Source organism: Mesocricetus auratus, unplaced genomic scaffold (assembly GCF_017639785.1).
Source record: "Mesocricetus auratus isolate SY011 unplaced genomic scaffold, BCM_Maur_2.0 Super-Scaffold_100044, whole genome shotgun sequence".
Taxonomy (NCBI): Eukaryota; Metazoa; Chordata; class Mammalia; order Rodentia; family Cricetidae; genus Mesocricetus; species Mesocricetus auratus.
The window spans coordinates 7,820,440-7,840,308 of record NW_024429221.1 but is presented as its reverse complement, the minus strand read 5'-3'; the positions used below and the strand labels follow the sequence as shown (position 1 = coordinate 7,840,308).

At 39.5% G+C, this 19,869-nt stretch overlaps 1 protein-coding gene across 1 annotated transcript in view; it reads left to right on the top strand.

Moving 5' to 3' along the window:
- Window positions 1-19,869, top strand: part of LOC101822725 (mucin-16) — a 170,949-nt gene that overhangs the window by 20,366 nt on the left and 130,714 nt on the right. Inside the window, exons 2-13 of the mRNA XM_040735245.1 lie at window positions 215-345; window positions 439-506; window positions 1,708-1,880; window positions 7,591-7,626; window positions 9,316-9,440; window positions 9,524-9,591; window positions 10,799-10,971; window positions 12,793-12,828; window positions 13,057-13,119; window positions 15,379-15,503; window positions 16,304-16,371; window positions 19,071-19,243. Of these exons, the coding sequence (XP_040591179.1) occupies window positions 215-345; window positions 439-506; window positions 1,708-1,880; window positions 7,591-7,626; window positions 9,316-9,440; window positions 9,524-9,591; window positions 10,799-10,971; window positions 12,793-12,828; window positions 13,057-13,119; window positions 15,379-15,503; window positions 16,304-16,371; window positions 19,071-19,243 (1,239 nt within the window). The remainder of the gene's footprint in view (window positions 1-214; window positions 346-438; window positions 507-1,707; window positions 1,881-7,590; window positions 7,627-9,315; window positions 9,441-9,523; window positions 9,592-10,798; window positions 10,972-12,792; window positions 12,829-13,056; window positions 13,120-15,378; window positions 15,504-16,303; window positions 16,372-19,070; window positions 19,244-19,869) is intronic.

Below are 19,869 nucleotides of genomic sequence, written 5' to 3'. Positions count from 1 at the left end.
CTAGACTTTAACTATGTGGCTATGAGACAGTATTAGTTATCCATTCACATTCAGCAGCTCAATACCAAAAAACCGAAAGTTGTTTCTCTCTCTCTCTCTCTCTCTCTCTCTCTCTCTCTCTCTCTCTCTCTCTCTCTCTCACACACACACACAGACATACACTCACACATATAGAGGATCATGGTTATATTCACTCTCACTCTTTTCCCTCCAGCTACAAGTATCCCTCCAGAATTGGTGCCATTCACTTTCAACTTGACAATCACCAACCTGCCTTATACTCTGGAAATGGGGTACTCAGGCTCCTCACATTTCAACATAACAGAGAAGGCCTTGAACTACCTGGTAATGTGAAAATGCATTCCATGGCTTACCTTTTCTTCACCTCACCTAATCTCATAGACCTCTCTCTCACTCATCCTTTTGCCTTATCCCCAGCTCCAGTCATTGTTCCAGAATACCAGCATTGGTTCTGGCTACTCTGGTTGCAGACTGATGTTGATCAGGTGAGCCTTCTTTCCTTTATATCATGGAAGACTTATCTGTCACAGCCAAATTAGTCTGGGCTTAAGATGGGAATATCACACTCAGAAGGTGAGGGGCATAAAGAATGAGACATCAGAGACACTGTCTTTGATTTAGTGATGGAGAGACAGGACTTCCTGAAAGAAGAGGCTTCCCAGGGAACTTAATTGCATGAAAAAAATTGTGTATAGCATTGAGGCTCACTGATCAGAAAATGTGATAGTAAATAACTTAGCAATCATAGAGTCCTTCAGTTCATGCCGTACTCTGTGACTTAGTAAGCCTAACTTTCTTCCTGCAAAAGGTCCAATATGTAGAGAGGCAGCAGTTACACAAGCATGAAGCCATGCATAAACCAGGTCAAAGAGACCATTAAATTCCATAGAGATGCCCAAAGAACCTAATCATGGAATTTTTGCTTGATCCTGGGGAATGAGGTGGAGACTTTCTGCAGATGATGATACATGAGTCATACTTTGACAGTGTAGATACAGTAAGCAGAAGAAACACAGGAAAATAAACTATTTCACAGGGTAGTAAGTAATGGGGTATGCAAGAGTTGGGGATACATTCCTCTTCCTCTTCCTTTTATTTGCCCTCATTTTCTTCCTCCTCCTACTTCTGTTCCATCTCTTATTCCTCCTTCTTTTCCTAGCCCTACCCTCCATAGAAAATCTCTGTTAAAGAATAGAGTGAGCAGAGTAGATGACTAGTGAGCTATGAAAAATGAAGGAAGGAACAGAGAAGAGGCCAATATGTTAGAAAGAGAGGAAAAGGGGACTGAAGAAAATGATAGAGAATAGAGAAAAAGAGAAAGAAAATAAGTAGACAGGAAAAGAAGGAAATAAAAGGAAGGAAAAGAGAAATGTAGGAGTTGGGAAGGTAGATGTTCCAAAAAGTCTCAGAGTAACTTTGAACATAGTCATGACATATGTGAATCAAATAACTGAAGGAAAAAATGACAATGAGAGAAAAAATGTTGAACAAACTTTTCTAGAGCTAACCCACTTTACAAAATAGGAGACCTAGTGAATATCAGACTTAAAAAAGAATGTGACTAAGAACATAGATATTGTCCATTAAAAAGACAAGCATAAAACCAGGAGGGAATCAACTTGAAGGAGATAAACACAATTTTCTCACATCTCTAGATGATTCATTCTCATGTCCTCATCATACTAGGTCAGAAAAGAGTGGAGCAGCCACTGGAGTGGATACAATTTGCACCTACCATCCTGACCCCATGAGTCCTCCTCTGGACAGAAAGCAGTTGTACCAAGAAGTGACCCAGCTGACCAATGGTATCACCAGGCTGGGTCCCTACATCCTGGACAAATACAGTCTCTATGTCAATGGTAAGTATCTTTGTCAGAATTGGGAGGTTTGGGGGATACACAGCATGAAACCCGTGACCTATTCCCTACAGTGAGCCCCCACCTCTGTTAGTTTTCATTGCTATAACAAAGTAACATAGAGTCAGTTTAAAGAAGGAAAGGTTTTTATGGCCCAAAGTTTCATAAGTTTAAGCCCAGGTTAATTAGTCCCTGTATTATTTATGACAAAGTCCCCGAAAAAGGCAACTTCAGGAAGAAATGACACAAGTGGCTCACAGTTATAGAGTATAGTCCATCATGGCAGTGACATAATGTCCAAAGGAGCTTGAAGCTGCTGGTCACATTGAATCTGATGTCAGGAAGCGGAGTGAGATGAATCCTGGTTCTGAATAATCTTCCCTGTTTTCATTCAGTCTGAGACTCCTGCTCACTAGACGGTGCCTCCCTCATTCAGTGTGTGTTTTCCTGGCTCAAAGTAGGGAATCTTTCTGGAAGTGCCTTCATGGACACCTACGTATCTGTTTCTAAATACTGATTCTAAATACAGCCCAGTTGATAAAGATTAATCATTGTAGTTTGGTTACTTTAAGGCATGTGGCAAGGTGGAAATATGGTGGAAGACATAAAATTGGAAATCTGCTCTTTTATGGGACCCAGGAGGCAACGAGACAGGGAAATTTGGGGGATACACAGCATGGAACCAGTGACCTAGTCCCTCCAATGAGCCCTCACTTCTGTTAATAATTCACTCAACTGTTAACTCATCCATTGATGAAGTTAAAACTCTTAGAATTCATTTACCTTTCTTCAATTTCACAGTTGAAGGCTGGGGACTAAGCCTTCAACCCATGAACTTTCTGAGGACACTTCAGATCCCAAACACAGGATTTACTTAGTGTCCTTTCTATGCCAATAGCTTATTAAAAGTGATATTTTGGGAATGTCTATGTCTGAAGACATATCCATGTCACTACTAAAAGGCTGTTAATATTTTCTGTTAAGTATAGATGAGAGGATGCTAATAAGTATCCCATTGATATATTACAGTCTCCTGCTATTGATTAAAATGTGTTAATAGTCTCAGACTTGAGAAATCACTGTACCTAAACTTTCCAGTTTTATCTTTTAATTCACTTTTGAGAATTTCTTGTAACCTTGGTACAAGCCTACCATGTCTTAGACGGCTCATTTTGGCATGCGCAACCCACTAAAAGGCCAAGTCCTTTTCTATTGCACCTTTTGGGACTAAATATTCATCCTGCTTCTCCTTCTTCCTTTTTGTGCTCCCCCTCCTTCTCCTTTTTCTACTGTCCACATCCTTCTCCTCTTCCTGTTTATCGTCTTCTTTGTTCTCCTCATTCCCATTCTTGTTATCTTCTTCTACTCCTATTCCTCCTTCTTTTCTCCTACCTTTTTCTCATCTTTTCCTCTCTTCCTATTCTTTTTGATCCTCTTGTTTCTCCATTCTGTTCTTTCAATTCATTTCCTTCTCCTGTTCCTCTTCCTTCCCTAATTACTCATCTTTCTCCCCACATTCTCCTTCTTTTCTTCTCATCATAAGGTCTCAATTAGAGTAGCAAATGATGGGGGAAGTTTGGAATGATGGATGATTCTGTGATTAAGTGCTTCATATTTGCCTGAGAGTGTCTTCACTCTCATTTCCCTTCATCATGCCAACTTATTTATCAGGATCCATAGAGCATCTCAAACAATTACAACTTCCAGATACATTGCCACCCTTAATAAAATATACACTGAATAGTGAGTAGATGTCAACAGAAAAATTGCCATAAATAGATTATACAAAAGAGTAATAGCTGCTCATGTTTATCTTAAGGATCTCATAGTGAAAATTTTGTAATTATGTCAACCTTCTCAAAACCTTGTCAGTCTCTATACTCATTTTTACCGAGAATCATTGTACATTGAAGAAGGAAATTATTTGCCCGTGATCATGACTATAAAACATGCCAAAACGGGGATTCAACTGACAGACACTCTTCAAAATCAAAGATAACATGATGAACCATCCAAACAGAGCAAGCCTTTAACATCTGGACAGGCAGTCTGTAGCCTAATAATCTAACCTAATTCTTTGTTAGCTATTTACTACCTTATATTCACTTGTGGATTATGTTGATATATAATGTGAAGCACATATTTTACTATGTTATTTAAAGCATATATTATTTTGTGTCTGCAAGACACTTTTCTCTTAGTGTAACAAAATACTCTGATCTGGAGACAGTAGACATCTGCAGCAAAATAGTATTTTTCAGATATTACAGTATGTTGCACATATGAACTCACATGGGTTGTGCCTACACGCACAAGAAGCGAACAATATCACAACAGCTGAAATACCATCATGAATGGGAAAGTCAAATTTGTGTTGTCCGTGTACGCATGGTGTGGGCCCATCTACTGGGGGATGGTTCACTTAAGGTTCACATCCAGAAATAAAAACTGACTCATTCTTCCTTACCATCACCTGTCAACTATGCCTCAAGTAGGATTTGGAACTCATGAGTCCCTTGCCCATAAAAGGAAGGGTTTGTTTTGGCTTACACTTCACGGTAGATCCTATCATGGCATGGAAGTCAATGCAGCAAGATCTTGAAGCAACTAGTTGAATCATATCTACAGTCATTAAGTAGAGAGGAAGGGGAGAGAAACAATGACACTCAGCTAGTCTACTTTTAATATACTTCTGGCTATCTGCCCAGGAAATAGAATAACCCATTTTTAGTGTGTCTTCACTCTTCACTTAATCTAATCAAATAACCACTTGCAGGCATAGCCACAGACTAACACAATCAACATAATCCCTCACAGGTGGGCCTCAAAGCTTACCTTCTATGATATTGTATTTCCTGTCAAGTTGACAACGTTGGACATCATAGAACATTTACTACAAAATTTGGTCTAATACAAAGCATTTTTCACAGCATGAATACTCTGGAGTATCAGATTGTTTGGTGTGTGTGATGATTGACAAGCTGCAGAATCCCTCCAGGCTCTAGTGTTGCATTTAGAGAAAAGGATGAAAAAATAGATGTAAGATTATCTTGAAACTCAAATGAGATAGGACAGAAAAAAAACCTAGAAATTTTCAGAACATCGTCTAGATCTGATCTATGTTTTCAGCTTTTAGACAGAATATCAGAAATGGAATAATGATCCAGAAAATAGTCATGGAAACTGCGTTCTTGAACTTCTCCTCCTTTTTTTCTTTCTGTTCCTCTCCCCCCATCCTTATCTTCTTTATCTTTCAGGGAAATATTAATGAGAAGCTCTTTTCTTGGCTTTCTCCTCCTCCTCTTCTTCCTCTTAGGGGTGGGCCACTTGCCTAGTATGCACAGGCTCTAGATTCAATCTCAAACACGCGTGCACACACTAAAAAATCCTTCTTCTCTAGTTTCTGTCACAATCCAGAGTTAGCAATTACATTTGATATCTCATTGTTCTCATCTTTGAAGCATCCTGAAGCATCATATTCCTTTCATCAAAATTTCCTGTTTCTCAAGCCACATACACATCTCTGTGTCTATGTGTGCATGTGCATTCTACAACAAATGTGTAGAAGTCAGAAGCTACCATCAGACGCTAATCCTTGCATGCTGCCTTGCTTGAGATACACTATCTTTGTAATTCACCAATATATATTTTAGAATATCTGACCCATGAACTACTTGAGACTCTCCTGTCTCTGCTCCTCATCTCTCACCATAGGATACCTAGTTTAGAGACACTTGGGCTAAATGATGAGCTTTTATGCATGATCTAGGCATATAACCTCAGTTTCTCACACTTGTATGATCTAGCTTCATATCTTTAACTGCTGAATACCTTAGCCAAAAGCAAAAAGGTCAATCTATTCTAAAATTCCAAATCACATTCCATTCCTGAGAGAAATCAAGGCAGAAATTGAAATCAGGCTTCCTGCTTTTGTTCCTCCTGTTTCTCTTCCTTCTTCCTGTTTCTGTCCTTCCTCCTCCTCCTTCTTCCCTATCCCCTTCCCTTCTTATCTCTTTTATCCTCCTCCCCCAGAAAAATAGTTGCAGAAAGGTTTTTTTCCTCCTTCTCCTCCACCTTTTCCTCCTGGGGTGAAGCTCAGAGGCAGATACTTGCATAGTTTGTGCAAGGATCTAGGTTTATCTATATATCAAGGGATAACCCTGTTTGGGATATTCCTGTAGGTATCCTATTTCTAACCTGCTTTATAGCCAATAAAGTGAGGTAGAAAACATGGAGGATGCTTCTTGCTGGCTGGCAGGCAGGTTTATGCTTAATAAGGTTTCTTACACAGCCCACTTGCCCAGGAGAGGGGCTGCCCACAGTGGAAGGCATCTTCTTGCATCAGTTAATGAAGATAATCCCCAGTAGGCATACACACAGATCAATCTGACCTAGGTAATTCCTTGGTTTCTATTCACTTCCCAGATAATTCTACATTATATGAAGTTGACAGTTGAAGCTGTCTAGGACTTAACATCAAACAGTTTTACTACTAAGCCACCTTCACAAGTCTCCATTTCTCTATTTTTGTCCCCATATAACTCTCCCACAACATGTCAAAATTTTATCAATTCTATGTTATAAATAATAAATATACACTAATGTAGCATCATAAAATTTTCTTAAGCAAAAAGAAACTAAGTGAGCAAAGATAGATTTAAATTATTGTCCCAAATAGAGAAACTATAAATATACTTAGAGCACACAATCATCCATAAATATGTTTTTACCTTTGCAATGTGTGAAACATTATTGCTGCGACATAGGATAGCCCCATCAAAACATAGGTATCTGTTATTATTGTATATATTGTTTATTTTTATTTTATTTATTAAATTTCTTCATGGACAATTTCATGCATATGTATGCTGTATTTTGTTTCGTCTAGCCCTCTGCTCTCTCTTATCTCCCTCCCACTCTTTTTCTTCCTCTTCTTTACAGGCCCCTTCCCCACATTCATGTCTTGTTTGGTTTGCTTTGTGATCCACTGATCTTAACCAGGACCACATATGTAGCCCCAAGTTTGGGACTATGCTTTGGAGACAGGTGGGTTTACCCTGTAGTACACGAACAAAAGCAATGATTATCGATACCTCTCCCAGAACTTATCGGCTGCAAAAAGTTCATCAAGGAGGGGAAGGGCTCCATGAACCTTTTCTTGATTCATGTTTGGTGTTGAAAGACTCAATGCAGACAGCCACACAGCTCTAAGTTTATATTTGCAATATTGTGCCATGTCCTGAATTTTTAAATAAAATTACACTCATTTAATTATGTATTTGTGTGTCTCTCTGTCTCTGTCTCTCTCTCTTTCTCTCTCTCTCTCTCTCTCTCTCTCTCTCTCTCTCTCTCTGTGTGTGTGTGTGTGTGTGTGTGTGTGTGTACATGCATGTCCTGATGTACATGTTGAAGTTAGAGGAATGCTATGGGAATGGGTTCTCTTCTTCTACCCTGTAGGCCCAGAGTAATGAATTAAGATTCTCAGAGTTAGTGGAAATTACTTTTATGAATGAAGTTTCTAGCCAAACTTATTATTATATATTGTTTTGATAAAATTAATGGAAATTATGTTTATCATGCATATTATCACGAGACAAGGTATATAATAATGGTCAAGTAAGATGTAGCCATTACTTTATATATAAATCTCAGAATGTTTCATAATGTGCTCGCATAATAGCCCCTTATTTTTACTCTTCTTTCCTATCTGCAGGTTATAACCATCAGTACTTGACCCCTACCACAAACAGTGAGTACTCAATATATCCAGGACCCCCTTTCCTAGGATTAACTCCATAAAGCAGAAATTTACAATATCCATTCCCATTAGTTCTCCAGAACAGCTCCATCAACCGTTCCTTTCCACATCCCCTGTGCCAAGCTCTACAGCTAATAACAATACCTCCAGAGTCTGTAACTTTTCCACATTGCTTTGTAGGGTATCTACTCTCCACTAAGCAACTTCTGCACTCTCTGTTCTTGAGCCACCCGAGACACTAGTTTGACATTTCATCACCCTAACTTTAGTCCAACCATAGCACACACTAGCTCTTTATGAAGGCCAGCTATCTCTGATTTCTCAGTTTCCAAATCTCACCTCAAGGTTCTGAAAGACGTTTCCTGACTACCTTCTATTAATAGCCCTTTCTTTACTTCACACCTGGCCCATGGCTTTTTTCTGTCATCATGATGACTAAGTCTTTGACTGTTTCTTCTTTGGAATTTACTTCAACTTAATTTATTCACTCCCCATGTATTTATCAACTACTTCATACTCACTTTCTATTAAAGGTTGAATTCTTCAATTCATAGTGAGAAGTCTGTATATGTTCATGTGTGAATTCCATTTGAATATTAGGAAATTATTCTAGATCTTAGTCATGATTGTGATTATTGTCCCATCTCTTTATTTTTCCTAGACATAGGCATAGAGTCTACTAATGCATCTGTTACAGAGGGCTGGATTTATATCCTAAATTCTGTCAAACTGAAGCTAGTGGTCCAACCTTATGCTACAGGGGATAAAAAAATATGGTATAGTGACTATATCACTTTAGCTTCAAAAACAATTATTTTTATCTAGGGAAATGGACCAGTGGGTAAAACCACTTACTGTAAAATGTCAGCACCATGGGACGCAGAAAGGGGAAAATACTGAGACTTGCTGGTGCAAGCCTACTTCCAGAATCAGTAAGACTCTATATCTAGGAAATCAGAAAGAGACATAGCAGAACACCCCAGGGCTTTTCTGGCCTCCATCCATGCCTATATATGTGCACTTGCACACACACCTTACAAATACATCACACTCATACTTACACACCAGTAAGTAAATAAATGAATAAATAACTCACACCGATCTTATCAGATGTATTATCCAGTGAAAATATATAAATAACCCAGGTGTATATGAGAAGGTTAATGGATTAAAAATTAATACAAGCCAGGTGGTGGTACACATCTTTAATTATAGCACTCAGAAGCCAGAGGCAGGAGGATCTCTGAGAGTTCAAGGCCAGCCTGGTCTACAGAGCGAGTACCACAACAGACTCCAAAGCTACAAAGAGAAACCCTGTCTCAAAACAAATTAAACAATATATCCATGCAGTCAGATATTGTTAGTCCTACAAAGAGGGAAATTCTCACATTTGTCATAGATAATATTGAGAATATCCTCACAAAAAGAGAAATGCAACATGATTTTTCTCTTGAGAGATATGGAATAGTAAATTTCATATAAACAGAAAGTGCCAATAGTAGTTGGTACAGGTTAGGGAAAGAAAAATGAGAACTGCTTAATTATTTAGAGTTCTAGGTTTGTAAGATGAGAAGATTCTAAAGACTGGATCCACAGCAGCTAATGCAATCATCCCTTTGACTATAGCCACCGTGGGCTACAGTGCATATTAAACTCCCCACTTTCTCTTTTCTGCTACAGGTACAAGCCCGTCTTTTCAACTCTTCACCCTCAACTTCACTATAACCAACTTGCGCCATACAGAGGGCATGGGATCCCAAGGATCTGAAATATTCAACAGCATGGAGAGGATCTTGAATCTATTGGTCAGAACTATCTCACACTCACCCAGTCTCATCTCAGTTTTGTAACTTTCAGCCCCTTAGATCACCTTCTCTTTTGTCCACAGCTCAAACCCATGTTCAAGAATACCAGTATTGGGAGTCTTTATTCTGGTTGCAGACTAGTCTCTCTGAGGTAAGAACTTCAGAGTATATATGCAGGGTATTTAGAAGATCACCATGTGCTAACTCCTGACTCCCTGTTCCTAGTGTTCTAGGAGCAGGTGACTTCCAACTTCTCTCTAGTCCTTTTGCTTTCGGAGGAAAATGTAGACTCCATTTCCTTTCAGGAGACAAAGACCTGTCATTTTATTGAGCACTTCTTGCTAGGCTTTGTAATAATTTCACTTATAGACTCCCCTAGGGAGGCCTTATCCACTCTGAGGAATGGATGAAGATTATGATATGGGGAGGTAGGAAGGGGGGAGAAGGAGGGAAACAGTGGATGGAATATAAAATTTAAAAAGATTTTTAATTAAATAAAAAAAGATTACTAATCACTAGTCTGTATAACCAATCAAATGTTGGATGAGATTCCTTTTATGAATTAATTGAAATTTATATTACTTAAAACAACAAAAAACTCATTTATGTTGCTGTAGTAAAATACTCTGACCAAAAAAACCAACCAACCAATATACGTAAGGAAATGTTTATTTGGCTTACAGTTCTAGACTATAGTCCATCAGGTGGAGAGTTAAAGTGGCAAGGGCTTGAGACAACTGGGCACATCATACCCACATCTGGCTGCTGGCCACTTGCTAAACTTCACTCCTACAGGCTCAAGACTGATGCTACCCATGGTGGTCTGGGTCTTCCTACATCAATTAACAAGCAGGACCATTTCTCACAGGCTTGGTGACAAACTGACCTGATCTACTTAATTCATCATTAAGACTTTTCCCAGGCAATTTCAGCTTATAGCAGGTTGACATTTAAACTTAACCATCACAGGTCTGAAACTGTTGATTTATATCACATACAAAAATAAGCCATAGAGATGTGGTGAAACGTACCTGGCATCATGCAATGGTTAAATAAGAGTTATACCAGTTGAAAATGTTTTCTTTTTACCTTATTTGCATTCTTATTTTCCCAATCCCATTGTCACATTTCTGTTAGTAGGACATGTGTGGTCCTGTTACAGATGTAATGTTAAAGGATAGCACAAACACTGGCATGTTTGGATGCTCTCTTGATTGCAAGGACATTGGCTTTGTTGTTAAGTATCTTCTTCTGGTGCCAAGTTCATCAGTAGCCTCACTTCTCTTCTTCAATGAAACTTTTCTGGGACCCAACCTGGAGTTTCCTCCTCCCCATCTCTGTTGCTTTTCCTTGCCCAGGCCCGAGAAAGAAGGAACAGCCACTGGAGTGGATGCTGTGTGCACTCACCATTCTGATCCCATGGGCCGTAAGCTGGACAGAGTGAAGCTGTACTGGGAATTGAGCCATAATACCAATGGTGTCACCAAGCTAGGATCCTTCACTTTAGAAAATGACAGTTTGTACATCAATGGTGAGCATCATCTTAGGAACTGTAAGCTGAAGATGATAATGTTACCCTAGGATAAGTGGGCTCTGTGATTCATCACCAGACCCTTGCTATATATCATCTTCAACCTGAGCAACCACCTGCTGCTAACATATCAGCTTTTAGTCGTCAAGTCATTCTCTTTTCTCCATATTACTGAATTACAAAGACATTATTTGGATATATGTCTAACCTACAAAAGCTTTCCTCTATCCTCATCAACGACCATCTCTGGTTGAAGCCAGTGGTGGTTCAGTAGTGGTTTAAATCTAGGGTTGTTTTTGTTTTGTTTTACTTTAAGGTAAGTCTTCTTAGGTGACTAAGACTGTCCTAGAACTAAAATGTAACCCAGTCTGTCCTAAAAACTGATGATTCTCCTGCTTCAGCCTCTCGTGTGTGCTGGGGTTAGAGGCATATACTCTCATACCTGTCTATGTCATATCTATGAGGACTTATAATGTCTCTATTAGGCTTGCTATGCTTCAAGACATATTTTCTGAACTTTACTTCCATCAAAACTTTCATTTGAAATCCCACACTGAGCTTGGAGTGGTGACTGATCCCTGTAATCCTTGGGTGTGCCTGGTATGTTCAGGCATTACAGTTTGATCTCTAGTACTATAAGGAAGAAGGGGAAAAAGGGAGGATTAGGGGAAGAAAATGAAGGAGAAGAAGCAGAAATAAAAAGTGTTTACCAGATGAGGTGGTCCCTCTGTTATCAAAGCACTTAAAACGTGAGGTGGGAGGTTTTCTGCAAGTTCATACTCAGCCTGGGTTACATAGAGAATTCAAGGCCTGCCCGGGCTACAGATTACTATGTCTCCACTTCAAATAAAACAAAGAGTTATAATTATAGTTTTCCGTAGTAATGATAAAAGATAAGCTACATATAGAACTTTGGACTCACAAGGATAGGATGGATAATATTTTCTTTAAGTCATACTGAATGTTGATAGACAAAGTATTGTAACTGTGTTCTTGCTTGATAGCTGTCCTGTTGTATATAATTTGACTATGTTAAAGTTAAGACCTTTCTTTTTGTTTAGACAGAAAAGAGGAGATGATGTGGAAGTCCTGTGTATATGTCAATAAAGCTACTGTTGGTCAATAGGGAAGCAAGATAGGTGGGACTAGGAGTCCAGGAGGATTCTGGGTAGGAGAAACACAGGGAGTCAAGATGTAACCACCATAGGGATAAGAAGCCTGGAAACTTTTCTCCGGTAAGAGAAATACTTAGATTAACAATTACGGGATAAATACTTAAGTCAGAGCTAGCCAGTAAGAAACAAAAAAAAAAAAAAAAAAAAAAAAGGCCAACAGCTTCATAATTAAAAAAAAAAACAAAGAGTCAGTCTCAAACAAAATTAAAACAAAAAGTTGAGTCTTTTATCTTCCTGCCCATGGACTTTGAAAAATGACAGTTTATAAATACATGTTGTAGAACGTGGGATGTGTTTAAATTGTGAATCCATGAGAAAAGAGATGGTTCTCTTGATAACACCTGGATTATTTTTGTTGCTTTCTTTTAAAAAATCGGTTTTTTGAAACAGGGTTTCTTATTTCTGTGGCTGTTAAGGAACTCATTTTATAGACCAACTTGGCCTAGAACTCACAGAGACCCTCTGGGTCTCAGCCTGTAGAATGCTGGTATTAAGGCGTGTGCCACCACCACCCAGCCAATAATTGGATTCCTAGTGCTCCACTGTAGAGACTTGAAGTCTCAGCTAGAGATGGGGCTGATGGGCCTCAGCTATATCATAAAAATTTCTGTCCTTGCATTCTGATTCTCCCCTTTTCTCATCGCAGATTTTACCCATCAAACCTCTGCTACCACACCGAACAGTGAGTATTTAAAATCTGAAGATTGTGTTCATCACAACCTCTGAGAGAAATAGCTGATCCATATCTTACCGAATCCAAGATCATAGAGAAGAAAAAGTAAATTAAAATCTGGACTGACACACCCACCACAATTTTTATTTGACCTAATTTGGAGAGCAGAGATGCTCTTTTGTGACATTTGTGCACTACCTCAAATACCATTTTTTACTCTAATCCATCTCTCCTCAGCTCCGGTGACGCCTTCTCTGTTCTTCACAGTGACCTCCACCACACAACCTAACCTTTCAACAGGTAGGTGACTTCTCTCTACCACTCCTTCTAGGAAGCCAACTCTCCCGGCTTTGTAGATTGGACTTCGGAGATGATTGAGGGAACCTATGATGCCCATGGGTGATTCCTGTTGTGTGCATTTTTTAAGCGCAGTAGACATGCTACCCTCAAATTTTCATCCATAGCAATCTTGGACAACTTGTTTACCCTACCATTGCATCAGTTTCTTCAACTACCAAATGATGCATTTATTTACAACTTCACACTTAAAAGTGTTTAATCCTACCATTTGTAGCAGGGTAGCAGAATGTTTGAGTTACATGCCCAAGCCCAGGGTTTGGCATTATTTTAATTTTATTTTTTGTGAACATGTGAGTTTATGCTATACATGTACAAGTGACTACAGAGGTCAGAAGAGAGTTTCTGATCCCCTGTGGTTGGAGTTGTAAACATTTGTGAGCCACAAGATGTAGGTGCTGTGAACTAAACCTGGGTTTAGCAGGAAGTGATCTTAATTGCTGAGTCATTTTTGCAACTCTATGTTCTGGGTTTAATCAAGAAATACTTGCTTAGCAAGTTTTGTATTAGATATAGAGGATAAGATGTTGCATATGTCACTTGTAGTTCGCCAAAGTTCTGTGCATTAGGTAACTTAAAGTAAGACATGCAATTATAATTAATAATAAAACCACTAGGAGAAGTACTAGGGATGTTCTTCAGTTAGTAGACTCTTACCCACCATGTATAAGGCACTATGGTAAATCCACAGCACCCCATAAAGTTAGGTGTTGATTTGCACACCTGTTATTCTACAATTCAAGTGATTATCCTTGGCTATATGGAGAGTTTGAGACCAGCCTGGGGTACCTGAGAATCTATCTTTTTTTTTTTTTTTTTTTTTGGTTTTTCGAGACAGGGTTTCTCTGTAGCTTTGGAGGCTGTCCTGGAACTCACTTTGTAGACCAGGCTGGCCTCGAACTCACGGAGATCCGCCTGCCTCTGCCTCCTGAGTGCTGGGATTAAAGGTGTGCGCCACCAACGCCCGGCCCTATCTATGTTTTTGTAACATAGATTTTTATGAAATTTCACCCTTCACATGCTGTGTGGTTTTATATTCTATAATTTTGTGTTTTGAATAAATAATAGTAGATTTCAGAGCTGTTGGTAATTAGTACAAACTTCTTTATATAATTCACCTATTTTCCCCCAATAACTAGACCTTACATAAATTAAAGGAAGCTGCATTATCAAAGTCTACAAACATCAATCAGATCTTACCAGTTGTTCTAGATTCCTTTTCCTTTACTATGATAAAACACTCTGAACTAAAGTAACTTCAGGAAGTACTTTTGCTTCTCAGTTTGGCTCATGCTCCCAGGCTACAGTCCATCACTGAGGAAAATAAGTATAGGCGAGAACTTGGAGGCCAGGAATCATGGAAGAATTGTGCTTGCTAGCTTGCTTTCTGGCTTACTCACAGCCCCAAATCTAGCTTTAACTGACGTTTTTTTTTGTTCCTTTCCTCCAAACCATGCAATTTCTCTGATTTTTTTAACCTTTCTTGGGAACTTGTAAGGGTCACATCACTATTCCTAGCCAGTTGACCTGGTTGGCACACCTACACAAGTACTTCTTCCTGTGTCTATGACATTCTTCTGACACAGTTCAGTAACACTCTTCACACATACAGAGTTATAACTTCATCTTAGCATTGTGCTTTCACCAACTCAAAGCTTTCCTTTGAGTCACTTGGCACTCCTGAGAACTGTGCATCTGATTCTCTACCTATGTGGAAGTGAAAAAGTAACATCGTTGCCAATACATGAACTTAAAAAATTTTTTTTATTTGTTTATTTAAATTAGGAGTAAGCTTGCTTCATATGTCAATCCCAGCCCCTTCTCCTGCCCCTACTCCCCCAACCCTCAGAAAACCTCCGACTCCCCATCCCATACCCCCTCCCCTCCCCAGGGAAGGTGAGGTCCTCCAAGGGGATCTATCATATCATTTTAGGGAGGGGCTAGGCCCTCCCCAATGTGTCCAGGCTGAGAGAGTATCTCTCCTTCATATGCCAGGGATAAATACTGATCTACTCCCTGAGGCCCCATAGATGAACTTTTTAAATGTGTGCTTTGTTTCTTATGAAGCCTTTGGTGTACCTGTCCTGGGTAGGATGATTTGACTTCTTGTTTCCAACTGCCTGTCTCAGTCCTCAGAAGTTGTCTTAGAGTTAAGACCAAATGTGTTGTAGTCATGACCTCCTTTACTACCCTTGATTGCAGTGGCCACGCCTGTCTTGACATGGTTCACCCTCAACTTCACCATCACTAATCTGGAGTTCAAGGAAGACATGCTGTACCCTGGCTCCAGGAATTTCAACACTCTGGACAGAGTCCTCCAGCACCTGGTGAGAGACATGTCCATTGTGTCTAAACCCTACCTTTCTCTGACCTTGCTCCTGTTACCTGGGTCACAGCTCCTGCTGGCTTTGTTCAGTGGTTCTTTCTTTTTATTTTTTTTATTTTAAATTTAAATTTAAATTAGAAACAAGGTTGCTCCACATGTCAATCCCAGGTCCCTCTCCCTTTCCCTCCCCTCCTCCCACACTCTCCCACCAACTCCCCCAATACCTACTCATTTCCCTAGGGAGGGTGAGGCCCTTCATGAGCATGTCCATAGTCTGTCATTTCATCCAGGGCAGGGCCTAGACCCTCCCCCACGAGTCCAGGGTGAGAGTGCATCTCTCATTGTTGGATGGGAGCCCAAAGTCCATTTGTATGCCAGGGATAAATACTGATCTACTACCCAAGGCCCAATAGATTGCTTAGGCCTCCTCACTGACAGGCACATTCAGGGGTCTTGGTCAGTCCCATGCTGGATTCCCAGGTATCAGTCTGGGATTCAAGAGCTAACCCTTGTCAGGTCAGCTGTTTCTGGGGGTTAAACAAGCCCAGTCTTAACCCTTTTGCTCATCAGTCCTCCCTCTCTGTCGCTGGGTTCCTTGAGTTCAGCTCAGTGTTTAGATGTGGAAGTCTGCCTCTGCTTCCATCAGCCATTGAATGAAGTCTGTTTCCCAGACTCTCTGGCCGTGGGATTGTAGGCTGGCACTCCCAGATCTATGTCTAAAATCCATATATGAGAGAGTACATAGCATGTTTGTCTTTTTCAGTGGTTCTTTCTTGTTTCCCCCTTTTTTCTTTCTCATAGCTCAAACCCCTGTTCAAGACCAGCAGTCTAGGATCTCTCTTTTCAGGCTGCACACTGATGTCACTCAGGTGAGTCCATCCCCAATATAAACTCAGTCAAATAGGTGGATGGAACTGGGCATTGGGCTTCCAATTGTCCGACTGTTTCTATTTACAACCACCACAGTCTGACTGTGAAACATCAACAATACCAACAGCTAAATGTTACTAGGTTCCTGAAGTACTTTATAATTTTATATTTTATAATTAATAGTTCATAGTGTTTTATATGTAATTGTTCTTTAGTTTGAGCAAAAAATTCATGAAGCAGGAACAGAAAGGGAAACTGAGGTGCAGATAAATAAATGCTTTATGCCAGATCTCACAGAATAACCTCATACCATATTCAAACACACACATATAGTGTACATATGGGGATATAAGTATATGTGTGTGTATTCTTTTGTAATTGCCACATATATCTAGTATAAAATATATTACATACTATTTGGGGTAAATAATATTGTAAATGAGCTATAAAATACATTAAATATTTACATAAGGGTTGAAGTTTTAGTTCAGTGGTAGTGTTTGCATAGCATGCACAAGGCCCTAGGTACATTCCCTAGAACTCAAAAAGTAATTATATATTGGCCTGGGCTATGGCCCAGTATTAGAATGCTTGAGTACATTGTTGCAAGCCATAGGTTCCATTTCCATCATCATTAATAGGCATAATAACAGCATATAATATATTTTATATTACAATAACACATATTTAGTTATTAACATACTGAATTTATTTTTATATATCTGTATTTGATTTTTTAAAACTTATATAATTGTGCTGTGTTACTTATATCACACTGCTAGTCACCATGGGAACTGAGCAATGTCAACGCATTAGGATTGTTCTGAGGATGAATGATTTGTTACAGAATTAGTATGCCTGCCTAGTAAAAAAAAACACTCTGAGTAGTTAGAGATTAATAAAGGAAAATGCTCTTTATTAATAAATAACACATGACTAGTTCCATCTAATGCACAAAAGGGAACCAGTGTCAAACAGAAATTTAACCCTTACATAGACCTTAGGCTTGTATATTCTACATATGATGCCATCCTTAAATCTCATTTAGGTTCTGGTCTCAGGTTACACTTTGAGGAATTTAAACAAAAACAGGAGACTGCAAGCCTGGCTGCTTATGCAAATGGGAGATTTACACAACAAAGTCATTGTGAGAATTAGTTTTAAAGTATACCTGTGTTGTTCTTTTCAAATGCTTGTTACCCAGGATCATCTTGCCTACTTAGTAGAATTATACTTTTCCCCATAAGAGCACAAGGGAGTGAGGGGTTGATCAGAACTTAATGGTAGTGATGAGCCTGAGCTGCTCCTTTGGGGTTCTGTTGCAGATATATTCTTTGACATGGGGAAAGGCATAATGGCTGGTTGTAAGTCAGGGTTGTCTCCTTTTGTCATGGGGATGGAACCTAGTTAGAGCTCAATCTTGGTAAGCAAGCATTAGCAGAAGAATTTTCTCAGCAACATGAAATTTCAATTGTTGTACAAAATTTCTTTCCCAGATTTTCTAGAAATTTAGATTAGTACACTATCATTCAGTCATATAAAAGCAGCTTTCATTATTCTACATTATGCAACAACATTTTTGATCATGTTTTTTAGCAAATATTTTATAGCATCAATTCTATTGCTCCTGCATCACAGTTATGAATACAAAGGACAGAGCCCCTGCCTGGGGAATGTTGAGTAAATGGTTATTATTATACCTGAAACAATTGAATTTACATCTGTGGGGCATGAGAACACTTCATTCACTGGCTGGTTAGCTGGATCAGTACTCTGCAGCTAATGCTGAAGGGGTAGGTCTGTCATCCCTTCTATTAAGAGGTTACAGCAGTAGGAGCCTCTGAAGCAGCACAGGAAACAGTTTCTGAGACAGCAAGTTTAGGCCCAGCCTGGAAAACTTACTGAAACCTTGTTTTGAAAATGAAATATAAAATTTAAAGTTAAAAATTAAAAAAAAAGGAAGGCTGAAGATGTTGCTCAGCAACAGAAATGCCAGCCTAGATTTCATCAGTGAGGGGCTGGAATATACATGAAGCATACAGTATGCTTGGAATCTGCCAGTGTGAAGTTGGATTCCTTCTCTAATAGCATGCATACATGCATGCATGCACACATGTAGACACACAGATACACACACACACACACACACACACACACACACACGGTGGTAAGGCATTGAGGCCTTGTAATGGTAGACTGAATCAACAATTGTTTCAAACAGACCCCCAAAATAGACAACTCTCTCCAACAATATAAGAGCTATGATTCTTCCTAGAAATCCGCGGACCCCGTGTCCCATAGGACCTGAGGTAACTAACATTAGCCTTCTGAATGTCAACTCTCTGAAGTACAGTGTCATGACCATCTCTTCAGAGGCCACCTCTGCCCATTAAAGCTTGGCTTATAGAACCTTGTGTCAGTCAGAATCAGTGACAACACTCAGATATCCTGATGATATCTTCAATACAACCCTCTGTCTGTCTATCACAATTTGAAGAGGCTTCTTTCACAACATACAAAGATGGCTGTCCTTGTGATCCTAACTATTGGTTATGGTGTTTGTTTCTCTCAAGGATACCTCCTTGTTAGAATTTCCTCATCTTTTGAGTTAGGGTCTGGCAGAAAGAAAGAGGAAAGAACAAATAGTGGGAGGCAGAGCTACCCCAACTATGTTCTATACTTACCTATACTTACCCAGGTCTAAGAAGGACGGGACAGCCACCAGAGTGGATGCCATCTGCATGTATCACCCTGACCCCAAAGGCCATAGACTGGATAGGGAGCAGCTATACTGGGAGATGAATAAGTTGACTCATGGTGTCAACAGACTGGGTCCCTACACCCTGGACAGGGACAGCCTCTATGTCGATGGTAAGTATCTGGATGTGGCTGAAGTTTCTTCATAGATTGGCAGCACTTATCCTCAGGCTTTCTTTACCCTCCCTGCCTGGTTCTCAGCTATTAGCCTTGTCCTCAATGGGTGCTGACTCAACTTGAGATTTCATTTGGTTCCCAGTTTAAACTGACCTAACCTTTATCTGATAAGAGATTCTCTGATAGTCCTTACTTCGTGAACCCCAATCTATTATATATCCTTAAGTCTCTCTGGCACTTCTTGTATCAATTACTTTTCTCATTACAGATACCTGACAGAAGCAACTTAAGTAGATACAGATTTATTTGGACTCACAGCTTTGTAAGGGACAATCCGTCATGGAGGGAAGGTGTTTGAAACAGTTCCTCCCATAACAGTGCCAGCTCATGGTGCTGTTTGTTACACATGAGAAAGCACAGATTCTAAACCAGAACACAGGACAGTATGTCTATAAAAGTCTTATACTTATGAGCACAAGCTTGGTGCTTGTCCCGGAGATTTCACAGCCTCCCAAAACAGTGCCAACAACTTGGGAACAATTGTTTAAACACTAGGGCCTGTGAATGTCATTTTGCACTCAAGCTACAACATTTCTCTCTCTCAAACATGATACTCTCTTGTC